At 43.9% G+C, this 22,089-nt stretch overlaps 1 protein-coding gene across 1 annotated transcript in view; it reads left to right on the forward strand.

The window, feature by feature from the left end:
• The window catches only part of dym (dymeclin), a 157,312-nt gene that overhangs the window by 87,343 nt on the left and 47,880 nt on the right, over window positions 1-22,089 (forward strand). Inside the window, exon 13 of the mRNA XM_042336031.1 lies at window positions 14,868-14,973. Coding sequence (XP_042191965.1) covers window positions 14,868-14,973 — 106 coding nt within the window. The remainder of the gene's footprint in view (window positions 1-14,867; window positions 14,974-22,089) is intronic.

The following is a 22,089-nucleotide window of genomic DNA, read 5'->3' on the forward strand; positions in this document are numbered from 1 at the left end:
ACAGTGCTTTAGCATGAGCAAAAGGAGTTTGAACAACTTGATAATGATAATAATCCTTGCATTTGAAATAGAGCTTTATCACGTCTTCAAGACTTCTCAAAGCGCTTCACAGAATATACTGTAATGTGAATTGATTGTATATCCAACTAATCTCAATCCTTCCCAACATCCCAGTATTCCCAGGCCTTGAGCACTTGCGCCTCACAGCCTTGCTGGTACCAGCTGGTGAAGAATAGCCTTTTGAAGGAGTTTGTCAGTGTCTGTGAGGCTGACCCCCATTCAGCACACCTCGGCCCCGCTAGGAAGGGGGTTGGGGTGGGGACTGAAATGATTTTTTTTCTTATTTTGAAAATCTGATTTTCTTCCATTCACTAACATTGAAATGGATGTTAAAAACTCCGCTTTCAAACACTTCAGTGCAGCTGGAGGAGAGCTGGTAACTATAAATTCTCTAATCTGCCGGACTTGTGTGAGAACAAAAAGCTAGCGTTTGTGTTAGCCTGACCCGGGCCAGTGTTTATCAGACTCTCAGTGAAGCATTCCCAGTGAATTTTCTCCCAAGTTAGATATTAATGAAATCAGGTGCTGCCCGACCTTTGGATTGTTTGAATTATGCTGTTTGCATAAAAACGTTAAATCCTGTCACAAAGAAACACTTCCCCACCCAACCACCCCCTCTTCCATCTCTTTTTCTTCCTGGGAGAAAAAAAAAACGAGTTGAAAAGTCCACTGACTAACGCAGAGCCATTCAGGTGGTTCCAATAACAGCATAAGTGCCTTTGCAATGAACTGCTATTTCCCATGAGAACATTTCTTTGTAAAGCGGGTTCCAGTGTTTACCAAAACAGTGAGCCCAACCCGTACGTAGAAATGGCATTAAGGCTTTTTAAGGTCTTTTAAAGGACAGCGATGCCATTGATCCATTATGCTGAGGAGGTTGCATCAGTGGTTATTACAATGGGATGAATAAGTTGTGGTTAGGATTCAAATGATGCTCTGTCTATAGCTTGCAGCTATGCTTTGATATAGGAACATAAGAGTAGGCCATTCAGCCCCTCAAGTCTGTTCCGACATTATGGCTGATCTGAACCTCAACTCCAGATTCCCACCTTTGCCCCCTATCCCTTGATACCCTTACGTAACAAAAATCTATCCTCCTCAGTCTTGAAAATTTGATACAGCATCCACAAACTTTTAGGGGAGAGAGATTTCATTCATCAGACATTTGATTATTGTCCCTCTGACTTGCCCCCCCCTTCACCCCATTCCAGCTCATCTCAAGACCTACCTCTTTGACGTGCTTTCTGTCAACTTTCCCCGCTCCCCTAAGGACCCACCCCCAGCTCTGGTGCCAAACCAGGATTATTAAGCACCTTGGGACGTCCTCCCGACATAAAAGGCGCTGTATAAATGTAATTTTGTATACAAGTATACAAAAGTAATTTTGTCATTGTTTTATAATTGTTTTGTCCTGCTGAGATTTGAAAGTTGTTAGAATCTTAGCCTAAAGATAATTGGCTTAAAAATTTAGGATGGTGCCAGATTTGGAGGTAATTTCTCAGTTTGCTCTCAAATTTGGAAAGAATTTTCCTGTAGTTTATCAAAAAGAAACTGTCCCCAAATTCAAAGTGAACGTAAAAGTTTTCCAAAATTGACCACAATGTTATAATTGTAAGATGTTAATCTAGGCCAGGGTTGTCCAAACTTTTTGGCTGCTGAGGGTCAGATTCCCTATTTGAGAAACATCTGTGGGCCGCATAAGCAATATTTTGGTGTTTCCCTTCCACCAACATAAACTAATATTTACGGGTTATAGAGAGCGCGGGTGGGTCAGATGAGAAATGGAGGGAGAGGGCGGTGGTGGGGTTAGGGTATCTGGCCCACCCTGATCTGAGGCCTGAGGAATTTCAGACTTCTGTTATTTTTTTAAAAAACTTGAGTATACGATTGTGGTGTGTTATGCTCACAGCAGCAATCTGCATTGAGCCACTCCTGGGGAATATGCGTCATTAATCCCTGACATTCCTATGGAAGGATTGGTGGCTGCCACAGCGACTATTCAATTGAGTCAATTACGAAAATTTTAAAGGAATTAGATAAACATATGAAGATTAAGGATATTCAAAGGGAATGAGGAAAGAACAAGAGGCGTGGGTTTAGGGAAGGTGGCTCCAGTGGGTGAGCTATCACGGCATTGGCAAGCTTGGCAAATGACTTAATTCAATGTTTGCAAGAGGGTTTTTAGGGCGAGTGTGAAGAGGGATACTGGGAGAGGTAAGATTTCCAGGATTACTCCAAAGATTCAGGTAAAAATAATAATAAGAATTTGGTTACTCAATCCATGAGTGTTTGTGGGACTCTGCTGTGGGCAATTGGCTGCCTCATTTTGCCCACAAAGTATAGTCAATTCACTTTACAGTATATTCTATGAAGCACTTTGAGTCATCCTCCCTATGTGAAAGGCGTTGCATAAATGCAAATGAATAATAATAGTAATCCTTGCATTTGATGCAGCTGATAATACTGTTGAGATATCTCAAACTGCTCCACAGACTATATGGTAAATTGACTATATTTTGCAGCATACTGCAAATATCAAATTCTAGTATTAGTATTTTTTACTGGCCATCAAATAGGCATTGATTGGTGTGTTGGGAGCATTCAGGAAAGAGCTACAGAATAGGTTCTGTCACTTAACACCTGACACCTCGGAGCGCTAAATCCTGAAAATCTTACCAGTGGAGCTTTGCTACGCTCTCTCCCAGAATCTCTCGACACACCTCTGCTTTCAGAGGCCTTACATTGGTTGTACATTTGGTCGTGTCTCAATCTTTTTCCCTCCCAATCACACATCTCTGTCCTGATTTTGGAGCACTCTGTGCATGGCTATTGAAAATAATAGACACTATGTTGGTTCACAGAGGTGAAGTTGTCAACAATAACGCGGCAGGATTGAGAGGGGAACAGGTGATTTCAGCTGGTCTCGCTGGTCCCTGAGAGCATGGGTCCAGAATAACCAGTCACAGGAAAAAGACAGAAATTGGAAGAAAATGAATCCCTGGAGTAGAGGGTCTGTGCATTAATAGTAATAACAAAACTTGCATTTGATATAGCACCCTATCAGGTTGAGACATCTCAAAGCACCGTATAAAGAGAATTGACTGTATATTGTGTGGGCGAAACGTGGCAGCAATTGTGCACAGCAGTCAGTGTTCCACTGTCATAATTGAATGACTGATTTATTATTGGCAATGAACTCATTGCAAAAGCTATTGATTCTGGGCTTACAAAACTGTTGCGTGTCAAGAGCCATAGGAATTCTCATGGTCTCAAGCTCAAGACTACTTAAAATTCTTCAATCTTAATGTAATCACCGTTTTTCCACTGTTTTTGAAAAGTTCTGTAACAATAATAATTCTTGCATTTGATTTAGCGCCTTTTCACAACGTTGAGACATTTCTAAGCGCTTCACCGAATATACCTTAAAGTGAATTGTCTGTTTGCGAAATGGCCTTTGAAAAAGGCTTCAAAATGGTCCAAATGTAAGAATTTTCCACATTTCTGCTCCATCTTAAATCTTAATTAAGTGAACGCAGTCACTGCACTTCACAGTGAAGTCTTGTGAAGTGCTCTGAAATGTCTCCACAAAATGCTAAGGAGCTATATCAAATGCAAGAATAATTATTATTATTTTAGGGTGAAGGTCTTAAGGTGTTAAGATTAAGAGTGTGAGGACTTAGTGGCCCCTGATCCCTTAGGTATTCATTTAACTGTGATGGATTGCAGAATAAAACGTGATGGTGGCAGCCAATGTCACAAGCACAGCAGGCGGAAGGGGATCAGATTCCCTTTCTGGATCAAGTGATCTATGACTTTATGATCTATTACTGCTTCCTTCATGTCTTCTGTTCACACAGCACATGTTTTGAATACTGTCCATCAATCAAAACCTTTCAGTAGTGCCCTGAGACACTTAAAGCAATTGCTCAAGACAATTGTGAGTGCAACATCCATTTCTTGTAATGGGTGAATTGTGCAGGAGATGTTCTGAGGCTGAACACATGAGGGGGTTTTGAGGAGGCATCACATGGTAAATGGGGGAAAAATAAATCCTTTCTTTGGAGAATAGGTCATCTAATGGTAAGCATAATAATAAATAATAATCCTTGCATTTGATATAGCATCTTATCATGTCATTGAGACGTCAATCCCAAAAAATCACTGAATCCAGCTTGTGTATAAAAATAAGTATAAACTGCAAGCTAAGAATCCAGAAGCCAACATCTCCTACCACTCCAGAGCTGGGTGTTGGTGGGAAGGCGTGTGGGATAGGGTGGAAGCATTGCAACACACACGCTCAGTGAGCTAAGCAGTCAACAAGCCTCCAAGATTGATTCTCTCTTTTCATCCTGGGCTGAGATCCACCTAAAGCCAGAATGGTGTACGGTGGGAGACAGGAATTCTTTCCACCTCTGTACGCTGCTCCAAACCAATGGCTTAGGAATAACTGACACAGTACTATGTTGGGATATAGTTGGGTCTGTTGTCTGTTCAGTTACGTCAGATATGGAGGTCGGGTGGAAAGGATCCTGACGTGTGACTTGAGACGCCGTTGTTTGTATTGCTAATTCCCCTATTAAACTCCTGCTCCTCCCTTGCTCAGTGTGGCATTTGGCCTGCTCCATAAGATGTTCTGGAGATGATCGAATCATTGAAAAATGCCAGATTTGGCAGCTGCGTTTCTCCCAAGTGGCAGCAAAGTATTTCATACACAGACGAGAGATAGGAGCCAGGCTGTGCTGTGCTCTGTGCTGCGTAAATTACAGTTTTGACACGAAGCCCAAGTTTAGCAGACGGCGCGCTCTAGATGTACTTAGAGCTTCAAGTGGGCATCGGGTGAAATATCAGCCCTCCTCAGTCCGACCTGTTAAAGGGGATGTACACTCCACCCAACTCTCACCAGATCCTGAGTGTTGGAGAAGGAGCTGCCTGTGAATTTATCAACATGACATTAAATTAAAAGAGGGAGAGGGAGCGAATGGAAGAGGTTTGGATGAAGAAGGTCTTCAGGCCCACTTGATCTCATCCTTCCAAAATACCCACCCTCCTGTATTCCCATTGCATCATCGGCTGTTTCTTAAGTGAGTCGCGGTGTGCCGACCTCTATCACTCTTCCTAAACCACATTGTGGATTCTTTTCTGTTTGAAGAAATGTACTAATAATAATCCATGCTTTTGATATAGCGCCTTATCACGTCGTTGAGACGTCTCAAAGCGCTTCACAGAATATACTGTAAAATTAATTAACTGTATATTTTGTGGGAGAAATGCAGTAGCCAAAAGCGCACAGCAGTCATGGAGTGAGTGACCAAATTACTATTTATTTATTTATTTATTTATTGAAGAGATTATTACCCTCCAAGTGACCACCCGGCAATCAACTAACAGCCCAGTTCCTACTGACTGCTTCGTAAATAGGCGTGTGGAGTAAGGAAACTATCCTCAGCTTTTGCCCTGTCCCAGGAATCAAACTCGGGTCCTCTTGCATGGGAGATGAGTGCTCCAATCAATAAGCTACAGGACTCCACAAACTTGCCTTTCACTGTGCTAAACCTTGTACTGTTGCCTTGGCTAAATGGAAGTATTGTTCTGGGTTTACTTTCTCAATCCTATTTAGGATCAAGTAGCTCAAAAAAGGTACATGATACTAAACGATCAGCCTTCTGGTCTGTAACTCTGTCTGTCCAGGGCCTTGGGATGACCTCCCAACGTGAAAGGCGCTATACAAATGTAATTTTGTTGTTGTTGTTGTTCTGAGATGCCTCTTCAAGGCTGTAGAATCCTAGCTTATCTAACTGTTCCTCATTGGTCTAACACTGAGATCAGTTTGGCTCCTTCCTCTCTGCGTTGCCTCTGAAGCCTATCATCTTCTCACTAAGTCCAGTGCTTTTCATGGTAACTTGTTCCTACTGTTGATGGAAAGAAGTACTTTACTTTCTGGTCACTCACTCCAACACTGATGTGTTCATACCTTAACTCTCTTTCCACCCTCACATCCAGTCCCTGTCCAATACCAATTTTCCACATCTTCACCACATCCCTGCCCTCAATGCTTTCGCCCCGTGCTGCCTTTTTATTGAAGGCGTAGAGAGTAAATGGATTCCCAGTGCCCTCTGCTACCTAACCAAAATGGCCACTCACTTGTCCTTAGCAGCAGGCTGTTTGTCTTGGGAGGTAGGAGTTGTGACAACTACATTTATTCTTATCTCCAACCCAACATCTGCCTTTATATCTCCAACAAGGTGTCTCAACAACAACTTACACCCTTATATAGCACCCTTCACGCAGGTAGCATCTCGGAGTGCTTAAATGATAATGATAATAGATAGTGATAGGAAGTTGAATGCCCTTTGGGCATTAATAATTATTAATAATAATGATAAAGCGCTATATCAAATGCAAGGATTATTATTATTATTATCGTGAAAAGCCCTATGTAAATGTAATTTTGTTGTTGTAGTACCCCTGATGGCACCCAGCTAAGATCAATAAATTCCCCTGTACATTTTACGAGCCTTTATATTAAAGGCAGCATCATCTTCCATTGCTATATACCAGCCAGCTTTGGTGTTTTTCCTCTCGTGCTGCCCCATCCGCAGTGTGAAGGCTGATCTCCCTCTCTCAGAATGTTTACCCCATTGGCTTGAGTTTCCTGCAGTCTATTTCCAGCCTACATGTCTTGTGTAAATTGCAATTTTCCACCACCCGTCTGTCTTCTGTTCCATTCCGACAGTAAATAATAATCCTCGCGCCCTCGCACTCTCTTGATAACAGCTGAAAGTGTTTCAGATATAATTGCTGTTAAGTGTAGTGACCTTGCCTTTGTGGACAATGCATTGCACTGGAGTGCCAGCCTACACTTTGAGCTTAAAGTCTACTTGAACCCGCAACTTTCTGACCCAAAGGTGAATTCTGACATGCCATGGAGGGACGTGGTCACTAATTCTCCAGGTGCCTGAATGTGGAAGTCACTGCTGGCAGCTGTGGTTGAAGTAAATAGCTTCAGTGCTATTTGTTTCAACTAAAAAAACTTCAACTAAAAAAAAATAATTTGGTCAACCAATCCACTGCTGTGGGAAACTGCTGTGAGCAATTTGCTGCCGTAGTTCACCCACAAAATACACAGTCACTCCACTTTACAGTATAGTTGTGAAGCCTTTTCAGATGTTTCAAAAGTACGTGGTAAGAAACTATATCAAACGTAAGGGTTATTATTATTATTATTAGACACCCACAAGTGTTTCTTTACATAGAGGGGAATCCACAGCTGAACAGAGATACCAGCACAGGTGGTAGAGGCTTGGATGCCAGACTCTTTAAGAAATAAAGGCATGATGCTTTAGTGGGAATCCCTTGCTCTTTTCCTGTATTTCTCTTCGAATATCTGCCCATTTCTCCTCTTAAATGTTAGACATATAGTGATTTGTGGCAGTACCCTTTAACAAATAGCAGGAATTTGAAATCTGAAAGAATTTTCCATGCTCTTTCTCTCTACCACGCTCATCCCAAATCCCAACTTTCATTCCATTATTGGCAGCTCCGCTCTCGCGTACTGCCAGTTCGAACTCATAATCCTCACGTCTCAATTCCATCCCCTCTCTCTCTCTCTCTCTCTCTCTCACTTGTGCCTCTTTTCCAAAGCGGTCTTCTGTTCTGTTGTTATTGTTCCTAAGATTGGTTCAGCACTATTCTTGGCTCAGTAAAGGGAAAACCAAAGATTGGCTTAGGTTTTGGTTACCCATTACGAACACGGGCCTCAATGTTTTATAGACTTCAGTATGAAGGGCCACCTTCATATCAATAAGGACAACCTCTATAGAAAAGAAAAAAATATGTAACGTATATTTGTTATGGTTCTGGATTCAACCCTACATTAGGATTTGAGCTCACAGTCTAAAATGTCCAGTGAAGTTTTGGTCCCGCTTGCCTGGTCAGGTGGATGTTAAATATCCCATAACAGTATGGGAAAAGAGAAAAGAGTTTCTTCTGGTGTCCAGGCATACAATACAATACAATACTCCATATTTATTTCATGGCTGAAATCCTGTTGTGTGCAAATTGGCTGCTGTGTTCACCTACAAAAATACTATTGCTACAGTTGACATTAATTCAGTAAATAATAAATAGACAATAAACAAAGAGTGGATTAAAGTAGTGTTGAACTAGCCTAGAATCGTAGAATTTTACAGCACAAAAGGAAGCCATTCGGCCCATCGTATCTGTGTCGGCTCGCTGACAGAGCTATCCATTTAAATATAATGGTAATAATCCTTGCATTTGATATAGCATCTAATCACATCATCGAGACGTCTCAAAGTGCTTCACAAAGTGAATTGACTGTATGTTTTGTGGGAGAAACGCAGCAGCCAATGGCACACAGCCTAAACAGTCAAGTGAACAATTTTTTTTAAGAGATTATTACCCCCAGAAAGCGATCCACCAATCGACTAACAATCGTGTTTCTACTCACTGCTAGGTAAACAGCATTGCGGATTAAGGAAACTTGGCTTAGGTTTCGCTCTGTCCAAGAATCAAACCTGGGTCCTCTTGTTTGCCAAACAAATGCTCTAACCAATATTATACAGGCTCCACAAATTTAGCTCCATTCTCCCTGCCCTTTCTACTCTCCTTTGCCCACCCTTTGCATCTACTGCAAGGACCACCTCCAGTTAACGTTGGGTGTGAGGAAGGTAGAATGGGCACTGTGTTTAAACAATCACTCACACCAGTTGTGTCACTTTGCTGACGCACACAACCACAGCGGTTTTACAGTAAACTTCTACATGTGTTTGATTCCTAAAAGCAAACAGACTTTATGAAAAAGGAGGTCTTAATCTTTGGACCAAACGACCTTGAGGAGATCTGTGAGAACGCTGAATTTTGTTCCAGCCTCAAACCACACTTTATATGTTTTCCATGAAACTCTATCGACTCCAGTGTACAGTGTTTTAATGGGGCTGGGTTTGCGGGTTGGCTGGCACGGCTTGTCAGGCCTATTCACAGAGATCTTTCCACTCATTAGGGGTGTGGGCGAACGGAATATTCCATGTTTTGTATCAAGTTGTGGCTCAGCCCCGGGGTTTGGTGTCACATGCAGCTCAGGGATTACTGACCCCAAACCTGATCCAGAACGTATGAAAAACACCTTATTCCTTGCTTCTCTCTGAGCAAACAGATAGAGGGTGATGGATGCAGTGAAGTTGTTTGAGGATGATGCCAGAGGTGAGAGGTTGTATCTTTGTGCAGAGACTTGTAGTGAAGTGGGGGCTTTTCACTGGAACAGAAACTGTTAAGAATAGATCTAGTAGAGGAGAGCTAAGCAGAGTTTCTTTGATACAGCAGGCTTTCAATAACCTAGCTACAACAGTGGTTGGAGCAGAATCCATTTTAGCTTTTAAGAGAGATTTAGCTAAATATCTGAAAAGGAGGATTGAGGAAACAGTAGGTGAATGGGACTGAATGGATAATGATAATTTTGCATAGCACCTTATCACATCATTGAGACATCTCAATGCGCTTCACAGAGTATATTGTAAAATTAGTTGACTGTATATTTTGTGGGCGAAACACTGCAGCCAATTGCACACAGCAGTGTCCCACAAACATTCGTGGATTGAGTGACCATTTTTAAAAAAATTAATTTGAAGGGATTATTATTCCAGGAAAACGATTCATCAATCGTCTAACAACCGGGTTCCTACTTACTGCTAGGTTGAACAGAGGCGTGTGGAGTAAGGAAACTTGTGATGTGATGAGGCTCTATATGAAATGCAAGGATTATTATAAAGCAGGGTCCAGTTATATGGGCTTGAAGCATTATAATGAGGTCGCCTAGTGTATTCAGCATGTGAGTTATCAGGGCACTACTTCTGTGCCCCCTAGTTTAGTAAAGGGGGAATCAGCCAGGATGTGGGCTGTTTTCTTTTGCCAGCTTTACTGAATCTGTGGCACCTTTTGTTTTTGAGGTGAACATAGCACCTGAACTCATCACAAAGATTTTCTAGCCAGCGTCAAACAGCACCTCGTCTGTAGTTAGACTCCTCTGATAATCTCTCTTCCATCACCCAGCATGTCTTGATTGCATCCGCTCTTGGTTCTTTGCAACAGACAGGAAATTGGGATGGGGTGGGGGGTAGAGATGTGAGAAACTGAAATTACCCACTGGTACGTTCTTGTTCTGTTCAATAGGAAGTGGTTTTAACGACTGTACTATTACCAGTCATTATAATGTAATTATCATAGTTGTTAAGGGGTAATAATCCCTTTAAAAAATATATGGTCACTCAATCCACGACTGCTTGTGGGACAATGCTGTGCGCAATTCGTTTTGCCCACAAAATATACAGTCAATTAACTTCACAGTACATCTGTGCAGAGCTTTGAGACGTCTCAATGACGTGATAAGGTGCTATATCAAATGCAAGGACTATTATTAGCAGTATTAGTCGTAGTTGTCCAGCTGACACTCCAGCACAGTGCTAGGGTAGCTCTGCATTGTGACAGGTGCCTCCTTTTGATTGAGATCATGACAGGAAAGATGGTTTCTTTCTTTTCTTGCTCAGTACAACAACAACTTGCATTTAAGTACGATAAAGTTTTAATAATAATAATAATAATCCTTGCATTTGCTGTAGCGGTTTTCACGTCTTCTAGACGTCTCAAAGCGCTTCACAGAATATACTGTAAAGTCAATTGACTATTATTTTTATTTGTCTTGGAGAGCTTTACTGAGCAGAGCTGATGGGGAGAAAGGATGACCCTAGGATGCATCACAGGGATATAGAATTCAGGTGGCTGGGGCTGGAGAGGGCTCAGCTCCCTCCGGATCTATCTGTCAAAAGCTCAGCTCTTTAAAGGGGGGCAGTGATAGTTGGCTACCTCCACTTTCTCCCTGCTCCTCCTCCTCACGGTGCAGCTTCAAAGTTGGCCGTCCTACCCTCCTCACTCTGGTGGACCTTGTAGTTGGCGTGTTGATGGAATGGCTGGGCGGCCATCTTTGAAGCTGGCAAGGAACCTGCATGATAAGGTGGATGAAGCCATATTTGATGCTGGCGCCTAGGCGTCAGACCTTCGAGAGAGAATCGTGGCTTTGATTCTTTCCCTTTTCTAGCTCAGGGATGTAAGCTGGAACAGAGATGATGGGGGTGGGGCATGTGGGAGAAAGTTCTAGAGGATAGAATTCATAGATGTACAATTTGATATAACCTCCCACCATTCCTCACAAGCTGTTCTCCCCACCACACCGCCTCCGTCACTAGTCTATCTCGTCTCTAACAGCCTCTGCTGCAGTTAGTAATTGTGCACTTGGTCTAACTTTACATCTGAAACCGTTGCTGTTGTTAGGTCAGGAATCGCATCGTGACTCGCTTCTCTTTCCAACTCGACTCTGCAAAAATAATAAGAATTTGGTCACTCACTCAATTTGCGGGACACTGCTGTGCACAATTGTCTGCCGTATTTCACCCACAGTGTGCACTGCGCTTTGCATTGTATCCTGTGAAGCGCTTTGAGATGTCTTGAGGACGTAATAAGCTGCTGTATCAAATGGAAGGATTACTATTATTATTATTATAGACTTTCTGATTACCCAACCTTGGTCCAGAAATGCGAGTTACTCAAGAGACAGTTAGTGTAGGCAGAAACACACCAGGGCGGGAGACGAGCCAAGCCAAACTGAACCCAATCTTTCAGAGGAAAAAAATTCTCCTGAGTGGCTAATATTTCTGACTGTTTTTATCACGGAGGCTTATGTTTATTTTGTGTGTTTTTTTAAAAAGCTTTAATTTAATCAGAAGTCACCAATGAATCACTGTTAACTATTTCTGCTCCTTCCCACCCGCCCAACCCCCATTGCCTTTTACTGTACTGTAACATTCAGTGGTTTGCCCTCAACGTCCCTGGGCTAGAAAGGGGAAGAATCCAAGCCACGATTCTCACTCTGGATCACATTGGAGTCCTGGAGCTCAGTGGTTAGAGCAATTGTCACGCAAGCGAGAGCCCTGGGTTTAATTCCGGGCAGGGCGAAATATTAGACAAATCTCCTTACTCCATACGCCTGTTTACTTAGCAGTAAGTAGGAACCCGGTTTTTAGTCGATTGGCTCACAAAATATACAGTCAATCCACATTGCAATATAATCTGTGAAGCGCTTTGAGACGTCTCAACAAAGTGACAAGGTGCTATATTAAATGCAAGATTATTATTAATATGATTACCATGTTGTCAAAACATCTCCAAGTGCTTCACTGGATTCACTGTAAAGTGCAGGGAATGTATTCTGAGGGTGGAGCAGTAGACAGTTTGCACACATCGACGTCCCCCAAACAGCTCTGAAGTGAATGAGTGATTTTACCTGGTTAAGCATTTCAGTGACTCCCCAGTTTGGTTGGGTGTGTGGGTGACCGACTATGGATGTGGACGATAAGTGGTTGGGTGTGAGTGGGGGAAGTGGGGGGGGTAAGGATGGGTGTAGAGGGCGGAGATGGTGAGTGGTGGGGTGGATTTTGTACTTTGACTGTGATGCTCAGTTTGAAACAGCCTGTCGATAGGATTTGTGCTAAGGTGGAAGGGTACTGGCATAGGGAACGGAGGAGGGGAGGGTGAATCAGAGATAAACAGTAAACGTGCGACTGCTTCAGGCTATGAGGCTTCCAGCCAAAATCCACAGATTCCAATTGAATTGCGATTGTTAATTATGAATTTCTCTGCATTTTGCTCTTGCTCACGTTTCCTTCAAAATACCATGACCTCATCTGCGCGAGAGCTTTCATAGCCTGGGAGAGGCTGAAACAAAGCATTTGTATTTGTACAATGAAACACGGAGCAGTTATTTGGCTGAGGGCCAGCACATTGTATCGTTGTGTGTGTGATGGGGAGGAGGAGAGAGAATGAGTTCAAAGATTTTAGCGTCATTGTTTAAAGTATATATATTTTTTATAAAACTGACTTGGCTGTTATTACTGTTTCCTGTATTACTGTTGTAAGTCAGTGATAACAGCCTCACAATTTCATTTTGACTTATTGCAGCCATAAATCTTGTTTTTTTGAGTGAATTTAATCTTGACTCAGTTTCATAAGTTGCAGCTCTAAGTCTCCATTAAGGAAACTAACAGCTGTCAGCCTGGCTCGGTCTGTGCCTTCTGGGCCAGAAGGTTGCAAGTCTCAGCCCCCACCCACCCAGTTGGGACGTTTTGTTCACAGCTCACTGCTGATGCTCCAGTACAGTATGGGGGGAGATTGTTGCATTGTCGGAGATGCCGTCATTCTGATGAGACGTTAAGCCCAGCTCCACTGGCTCCCCATCCCTCAGAAGATAGCGTTCAAATTCCTTGTCCTACCTTTCAAAGCCTTCCACGGCCTCCCTGCCTCTGTGAGTTGCTAACTTTATAATGACCTGTCCACTCCCTATGCTCAGTAAAGCCAGCCTGCTCTATGTCTCCTCCCCGGCCCACCCCACCATCGACAGTCGGATCTTCAGCCTCTCTGCACCCACCATTTGGAATTCCATCTCACAGTCCCTTCGCCTCGCTCCCTCCCTTGACTCCTTCAAAGCTCATCTCAAGACCCTCCTCTTCGAATGCACCTTTGGTCACCCTCCTACCCACTACCCTCCCTGTCCTCCACCCCTCCTGATCCCAATCCCAAGCTCGATGATTAAAGCTGGGGATTAAAAATCAACAAGGTCTTTGGCTCGCTCATCGCTTTCAATTGTAGCACCTCATCACATTGAAACATCTCAAAGTTAATCGCTGTCAAGTGTATCTGTAGGCAAACCATAGCAATGCTGTGCGGACTTAGTTGGCTGCCGCATTTCGCCCACAAAACGTACAGTCACTACACTTTACAGTATGTTCTGTGAAGCACTTTGAGACGTCATAGAAGACATGATAAGGTGCTATATCAAATGCAAAGATGATTATTATTATATTATAAGACATGCAGCCATGAAGCAAGTGGCCAATTTACAGGCCTGGGTGGTGGTGGTGGGTGGGGGTGTAGAGGGAATGCTTTACGCCGACATCCCTCCGCATGAGACTGGATGTGTTTTGGTGACTATCTTTAGAAGCAATAAGCTGAAATTTTGCCTTCCAAAAGCTACATTTAAGAAGAGAGCTCCAGTTTGCAAATAGCAGACTTTAGAAATAAGTATGGTGGGGGTAGTGGGGGGTAGAGGGTGAGGGCGGGAAAAAGAGGAAGTGTTGGGGAAAGAAGGTGGTGGGAGAACGGGAGGGAAAACGGCTATTTAGGTAGCTCCACAGTTATATAGTCTGAACATCTGCCATTCTCAGTGGTAAAGGTCGAGATGAAAATTGGATGTGTAGCCATGTAATTTGTGAGACAGGCAGGATTTTCTTTTAATTATGTTGCTCTTTTATATACACACACATATATTTGTGGATTCTTGTAGCGTAGTGGTTAGAGTACCCACCTCACAAGTGAGAGGATCTGGGTTCGATTCCCGGGCGGGGTGAAACCCTAGTCAAGTTTCCTTACTCCATATACCTCTAGTAAATGGGAACCTGGTTGTTAGTCAACTGGCGAATCGCTTTTCCAGGGATAATAATCCTTTTTAAGAAAATACAATGAATAAAAATTATTTGGTCACTCAATCCACGAGTGTTTATGGGACACTGCTGTGCGCAATTGGCTGCCGCGTTTCGCCCACAATATATACAGTCAATTCACATTACAGTATATTCCGTGAAGCGCTTTGAGGAGTCTCAAAGACGTGAAAAGGCATTATATTAAAAGCGAGAATTATTGTATTTTTTATACTTATTATTTTTGTTGCCTTTTTGTTTCTCCAGCCTGTTTGCCTTGCTGTCCAAGAAGCACAACAAAGTACTGGAGCAGGCCACCCAGTCACTGAGCAACCCCATAGGAGCTGAGGACAACTCTCCATTACCCGATTACGTAAGATCCCAAAGCAATCTGTAGCCGCCCCGTATCAACACCCGCCGGTCCAGAGTGGGAACAAAAGCCCTGCTCACTCCAAATGGCGGGCATTGTGTTATTCCTATCAATTCAGTGCCCTGGGTCGTCTTTCCTATATGAAGGGCACTATACAATATATTGTTGATGTTGTTTGGGAGGTTGGATGGGGTGATGTTCCCAATTTATGTGTGTCACGCATGTTCTGGGTCCATGATGTGTGTCAAGTTTTAACCACCCCTGACATCACTGTGTGAGTAATACCCTCGTGACTTCCACTGAACTATCGGCAGCCGTGTCTTCAGCCACTACACCCCAAAACTGTGGAACTATCCCCTTCAATCCCTCCGTCTTGCCTCTTCCCTCCCTCCCCACCTTGAAATCCAACCCAAAGACCTTTTTGGTCGTGCTTACGGTCACCTCCCTCTCCCTCTGGCTCGGTGTCAGACTCCGCCACTGTCAAGCGCTCCAGGACACTACCCCTCGTGAAGGGCGTTTTATAAAAGTTGTTGTTGTGATGAAGGGAGTTGTGTAGCTCAGGATTGCAGCGTTTGCCGAGATTGTTGGGAAGGGTGGGGGGGCGGGAGCTGATAGCAGCTGTGCACTGCACACCCGCCATCGCTGGTAACTGCGGGCCAAATATTTTAATACCAGGTTCAGAAAATTATAGTCATTGTTTTTTTTATTGTGCCCTGTGGTTAGACTCTCTGAATTAGTATGCAATTAGGAAAACCTTTTCATTTTATCCCAAGGGTGCTTTTTAAGCCGGTTGCACAGAACGCCAGAGTTCTGGGATGTAATTACAGCCAAACATTGATTCCGAATGTTACTCAGATAGTGTTGCCTCTGCCGGTGAAGAATCAGAGCTAGGCTGGTTTCCTTCTTACACACACATGCCTCTGTTTACCTTGCAGTACGTAGGAATCCGATTATAGTCGAATGTTGGATCGATTTCTGGGGGTAATAATCCCTCAAAAAAATTATTCACTCAATCCAAGACTGTTTGCGGAACACTGCTTTGCACAATTGGCTGACGCGTTTCACCCACAGAATACATAGTCAATCCAATTGGTTTGTGAAGCTTGAGTTGAGGCAAGTTTGTTCACAGGACTACTGTAATCCTGCTAGCAGACTCCCTGCCCAACTCATGTCTCATAATAATAAAACAATCTATGCATTTTAGAGTCCTGTAGCGTGGTGGTTAGCACATTCGCCTCGTAAGTGAGAGGACCCAGGTTTATTCACAGGCAGGGCAAACGCTTAAGCAAGTTTCCTTATTCCACACGCCTATTTACCTTGCAGTAAGTAAGTTAGTTGATTGGCAGATTGCTTTCTAAGGGAATAATCCCTTAAAAAAAATTGGTCACTGAATGTACAATTGTTTGTGAGACTCTGTTCTGCGCAATTGGCTCCTGAGTTTCGCCTACAAAATACAATCAACCTACTTTACAGTATATCCTGTGAAGCTTTGAGACGTCTCAACAACATGATAGAGCGCTATATCAAATGCAAGGATTATTATTATTATTGAACACCAGCGTTCTGACCCTCTGAGAGTGCAACCAATTGAGTCAAGCTCACGTTAAGCAGAAGATTGGAGCCCCATGTCAAGGCCAACATCTTCCAGATGAAGTGGACATTCACCTCAACTCCACCTAGCACTGGGGAGGATGTTATAACTAACCTACAGCTGTAACATTCCCCCACTGTCTAGCCGGAGGTGGGGGAGCGTGGTTGGGGTGAATAGTGTGTGGGTGGGGGGTGGAACTAACTGAAATAGCGTAGAGTCATATTTCTTTTCCAAATACTTTTAACTTTGATAGCCTGGGCTGGGGGTGGCATTGAGAGCCAGGCTGTGCTGTGCTCACGTCAGCTTGTCCAGTTGGTGTGAATGATTGCTGAATGGTGCATTTTTGATGTGATGACTTCCTGGCGTGTATGAATGGAGAGGAAGAACAAGAAGGCGCCTATTTTTCCCTCTAACCACACTGCCTGGCCCACAGCCATGCCCAGGCATTGCACAAAACGGATTTTGTAACATACACAAAAGTACTCAGATCTATAATGTCGTGAAGGTTTTTTTTTCACATATTGCTCGCTAACTTACACTGACATCCTCGAGCAACTCAGTTGGCTTAATGCCGCGCTCAAGGTCAGAAGGTTGTGGGTTTGCAATCCAGGTGTGCTTAAACCCTTCACCCTTTTCAGTTCAAGAAACTATATATAATAAGAGAATCGGAAGGCTTGTGGGTTCAAGATCTACATCAGCAATTGAGCCACATAGTCTCGTGGAGTCCTGTAGCATAGTGGTTAGAGCACTCGTCTCACAAGCAAGAGGACCTGCGTTCGATTCCCAGACAGTTTCCTTACTCCACATGCCTCTGTTTACCTAGCAGTAAGTAGGAACTTGGTTGTTAGTCAATTGGTGAATCACTTGCCAGAACTAATAATGCCTCCACACTGGTGTGTCAGCCTAAACTATGACCTCAAATTGAAAAAAATGTTGATCACTCAATCTGTGACACTTCTTTGGCACCATTGTAGCAAGTTGCTGTTTTAATTTGTGTGTTTTTCCTGCTCCCAGTTTGCACTCTCACTGCTTTGCAGTCAAGTGTAGTGACTGTTTTTGCAGTCAGAAGCAGTAGCAAGGTTCCTCACACGACAGTGACCAACTAATGTGTGCAGATTGACCAGGTTACCAAGAGAAATGCCCTTCTCTTTTCCAACAATGCTGTGGGATCATTAACATCCACCTGAAGAATAGGGACTTCAATTTAACAACTTATCCGCCTCCGACAATACAGTGCTCCCTCCAACTCAGTGTGGTTTGGAGACTCGTAAGCATGGTGATGGATTTCAGTGTGTGTCAGCCAAAGAGTGTGAGCTCAAAGTCCTGACGTGGGGCTTGAACCCACAATCGTCTGACCTCAGAATGCAGAGGGCTGAGCCGAGCTGACCGTTTCATAGCGACCACTGCCGGAGTGTGCAAATGCTGTGTTATCTATCCACGTTTTAATTATGTAGTTGTGCTGCTGCCTTGTACCAGTACATTGCATTCCGCTTGTCTGTGCGTGCACACACACAGACGCCTTGTAATACCACGGGGCCTGGGGAAATCGTGGCTAGGCTTTGAAGTCCAGGTTTAATGTTAGAAAACAACCTTTAAGTTGTCGAGCCCTTGCATTTTTGTTCATTCATAAAAATTTGATTCAGTATCCTGATGGGATGAATCACTCTGTATAGCTCCCCCGGTGGTCCACACGGATAAAGGCATCGCCAGTCAAGTATTAGCCAATAAGGTGGAAAGGGTCAGGGGGCGAATGAGGGACTGTGCTGAGTAAGCTGATCTCAGCCGTGCCATTCAAGGAAGCGGGGGAATCGAGAGAGAAGAAAGACTGCATGTGGTTTAGTCAGGTTGTCCGCAACTGATCTCTCTCTTGAGACACCCCTCCCGATTCGTAAGCAAGTTCAATGTCATGGCCTTGACCACCTGGTAACTTGTCGTAGAATCTTACAATTATACAGCTCAGAAGGAGGCTATTCGACCCATCGTGCCCGTGCCAGCACTTTGAAAGAGATATCCAAATTAATCCCTATCCCCCATTCTCTCCCCATAGCCTTGCAAATTTTTCCTCCACAAGTATCTATCCAAATACCCCAAATATCTATAGTCAATCACGCTCTGTGGAAATAAATGCTTCCTGGTGTCTGCTCTCAAATTTCTCTTCAAATAATAATGATACATGCATTTGATATAGCGCCTTATTATGCTGTTGAGACATCTCAAAACGCATCACAGAATGTGAAGTGAATTGACTGTATTTTGTAGGTGAAACGCAGCAGCCAATTGCGCACAGCAGTGTCCCACAAACAGTGGTGGATTCAGTGACCAAATTCACAAATTATTATTATTTATATTTTTTTGTGGGGGAGGGATTATTACCCCGGAAAACGATCCGCTAATTGACTAACAACTGGGTCCCTACTTCCTGCTGGGTAAACAGAGGTGTGTGGAGTAAAGAAACTTGCCTAAGGTTTCACCCCACCCAGGAAACAAAACCCAGGTACTCTCATTTGCGAGGCGGGTGCTCTAACCACTACGCTACGGGACTGACTGCGTATCAATCAGGTTGGCCACAACTGATCTTTATCGAGAGACATCTCTCCCATTTTGTAAGTTGGCCCGCCCTGGCCTTAACCACCTGGTAACTAGTCAATCACCATGTGGGTAAACAAATGCTTCCTGGTGTCTGCTCTCAAATTTCTCTTTGCACATCCTGACCTGCTGCCTCTGCAGAATCGAAGGAGCCTTAATTGTATGAACCTACTTACTTATTGCTCTTTCACCTACATCAGAATGCTTCTACCGCAGAAGAGTAAACAAAAATCCCAAATATGTTTCTAAAGTAAACTGTAAACTGTACAACAAGTGAGTCTGACAGCTCCCCTAACACACAGAACCCATCCGGGCTTTGTGCTCTCGGCTTTACCAGCGGAGTCAACGTGAGAAGGAGGGGATTTTTAAGGGGATTGCTTTGTTGTCATGTACACTGCCGAACACATTGTTTCGTGTTCATTCATAAAAAAATATTCGATGGCTCCTGTAGCTTAGTGGTTAGAGCACCCGCCTCAAAAACAAGAGGACCTGAGTTTGATTCAACAACCACTTGCGCTTATTATCCTCGCAGAGCAGCGTCTCAGAGCGCTTAACAGTGGCGGAGCCTGACTCCGAGCGGTGGGTGGGAGGGGGAAGGTAGCCGTAAGCTCAGTCGAAGAAGAAGGTTTTCAGGCAGGACTTGAAAAAGGGGAGAGAGGGATCAAGGCGTAGGGATTGAGGGAGAGTGTTCCAGAGTTTAGATTCCCAGGCAGGGCGAAACATTGGCCAAGTTTCCTTATTCCACTTCCCTCTGTTTACGTAGCAGTAAAGTAGGAACCAGTTGTTAGATTGGCGGATCACTTTTCCGGCGGTAATAATCCCCTTAAAAATTAATAATAATAATGTGGTTCCACAACTGTTGTCACATCAAGGCTCGATTACGGAAACTCCCTCCTCACCAGCCTTCCCAACTCTTCCCTTCACAAGCAGCAGATCATCCAAAACTCTGCAGCTCGTGTACTCTCACGCACCAGGCTCCGTGACCCCGTCACTCCCACCCTCGCCCAACTCACTGACTCCCCATCCCTCAGGGGATCGAATTCAAGATCCTCATCCTCACTTTCAAGGCCATCCATGGCCTTGCCCCCTCCTACCTCTCTGACCTGCTGACTCCCTGCCAACCTGCCCGCTCCATTCAGTGGGCTCTGCTCTGCTCTATATCTCCCACCCGACCTGCCCTACCATTGGTGGCCGGGCTTTCAGCCTCTCTGCCCCCACACTCTAGAATTCAAAGTGAAACTGAGTTATTGGGTTTGGAAAATTTTGAGCATGGTGAACCTAGGGACAGGAGTTGGCCATTCAGCCCTTTGAGCCTGTTCCACCATTCTATTAGATCATGGTAATCTGAAAAAAATGGGTTTCAGTGTAAAAAAATTAGACATAGTCAGTGCCACCTTAGAATATACAATTTCTGTAAAGTTTCTTTGTTTCTACCCCTTTCTCTCCACCCATTCCTTTACCCCCAAAACTGTCGACACCTAAAATTGGAGTAAATATGGAAATTTTTTAGTGAGATCAGTGGAGACTTCTGTCTCTGGGCTGACTGTTTCTGCACATTTTCAGCTCCTACACTGTGACCCCCGCCCAAGGTGTTAATATTATAACTCTTAGGGGGTCAGCCTGGCTCAATTCATAGCACTCTCATCTCTGAATCAGAAGGTTGTGGCTTCAAGCCCCATATGGGCTTACAAAATATACTGTAAAATGAATTGACTGCATATTTTGTGGACGAAACGCGGCAGCCAGTTGTGCACAGCAGAGTCCCACAAACTGTCATGGATTGAGTGACCAAATTACTATTATTTTTATTGTTTTTGGAAGGATTATTGCCCCAGGAAAGCAATCCGCCAATCGATTAACAACCGGGTTCCTACTTACTGCCAGGTAAACGGAGGCGTGTGTGTGCAGTAAGGAAACTTGCCTAAAGTTCCACCCTGCCTGGGAATCGAACCTGGGTCCTCTCACTTTGGAGATGAGAGCACGAACAAATTACGCAACAGGACTCCATAAATATCTAAATGCAAGTAGTTTCAAACGGTTATTTGACTTAAACCAGCCTGGGAAGCTGAAGGATTAAAGATTGGCCAGGCTGCATGAATCAACAAGAATGTTCTTGTGTCTGAAATAGAAAGCGTGCGCCAACTAATGTAAGCAGGTGATCATTGACATCCAACTTCCCTTCCCTCTCTCTCTCTCACTCTCTGTCGCTCTCTCTATCTCTATCCCCCCCAAACCCCTCTCTCTCTATGTCTCTCCACCCCACCTCCCTGCCCAACTCTCAAGCTAGGAATCTGCTCCATTGCTCCATCTACTTCCGGAATAGAGTGCCAGCAGATGGAGGGGAATTCTTATGGGATTCCCTCATTAAGCAGGAAATACCGCAAGCTTTATCCTGACATTCACCCACCGAGTGGTGGTGCTCGGATCTGAATCCATCCATCCATCCCGCTAAGGGTTAATGGTAATAACATCATCTTCCAATGCCCCACAGTTTGCCCGTATCCTGAACAGCAGAGTCTCACTAATGATCCTGCTTGATGTTCAGCCAACAGGAACTGTATTTGCTGCAGGGCAAGGCGCACAATGTCAGCATTCTCTGCCAAAGCAGAGAGACATTAAGCTGATAACTTGAGCCCTCTTATCCACCAGCTTCAGTTCGGTTGCCAAGTGAAGCATGCTGGTTTGATCAGTACATTTCAGCCTCTCCTTGCAACAGTCCCACAGTCCCACAGTGTTGCAGAGCTTCTCCATAGTTTCTTAAAGGCACACTGCGCCCACAAAATACACAGTCAGTTCACTTTACAGTGTATTCTGTGAAGCGCTTTGAGACGCCTCAAAAACGTGATGAGCTGCTCTATCAAATGCAAGGATTATTATTATTATTATTGCTGAGTTCACACTAAGCTGAGTGAAACTAAGCTTTTACTGCCTTTTTGCCACTG

This window comes from Callorhinchus milii, unplaced genomic scaffold (genome assembly GCF_018977255.1).
Source record: "Callorhinchus milii isolate IMCB2004 unplaced genomic scaffold, IMCB_Cmil_1.0 Scaffold1, whole genome shotgun sequence".
In the NCBI taxonomy this organism is placed as follows: domain Eukaryota; kingdom Metazoa; phylum Chordata; class Chondrichthyes; order Chimaeriformes; family Callorhinchidae; genus Callorhinchus; species Callorhinchus milii.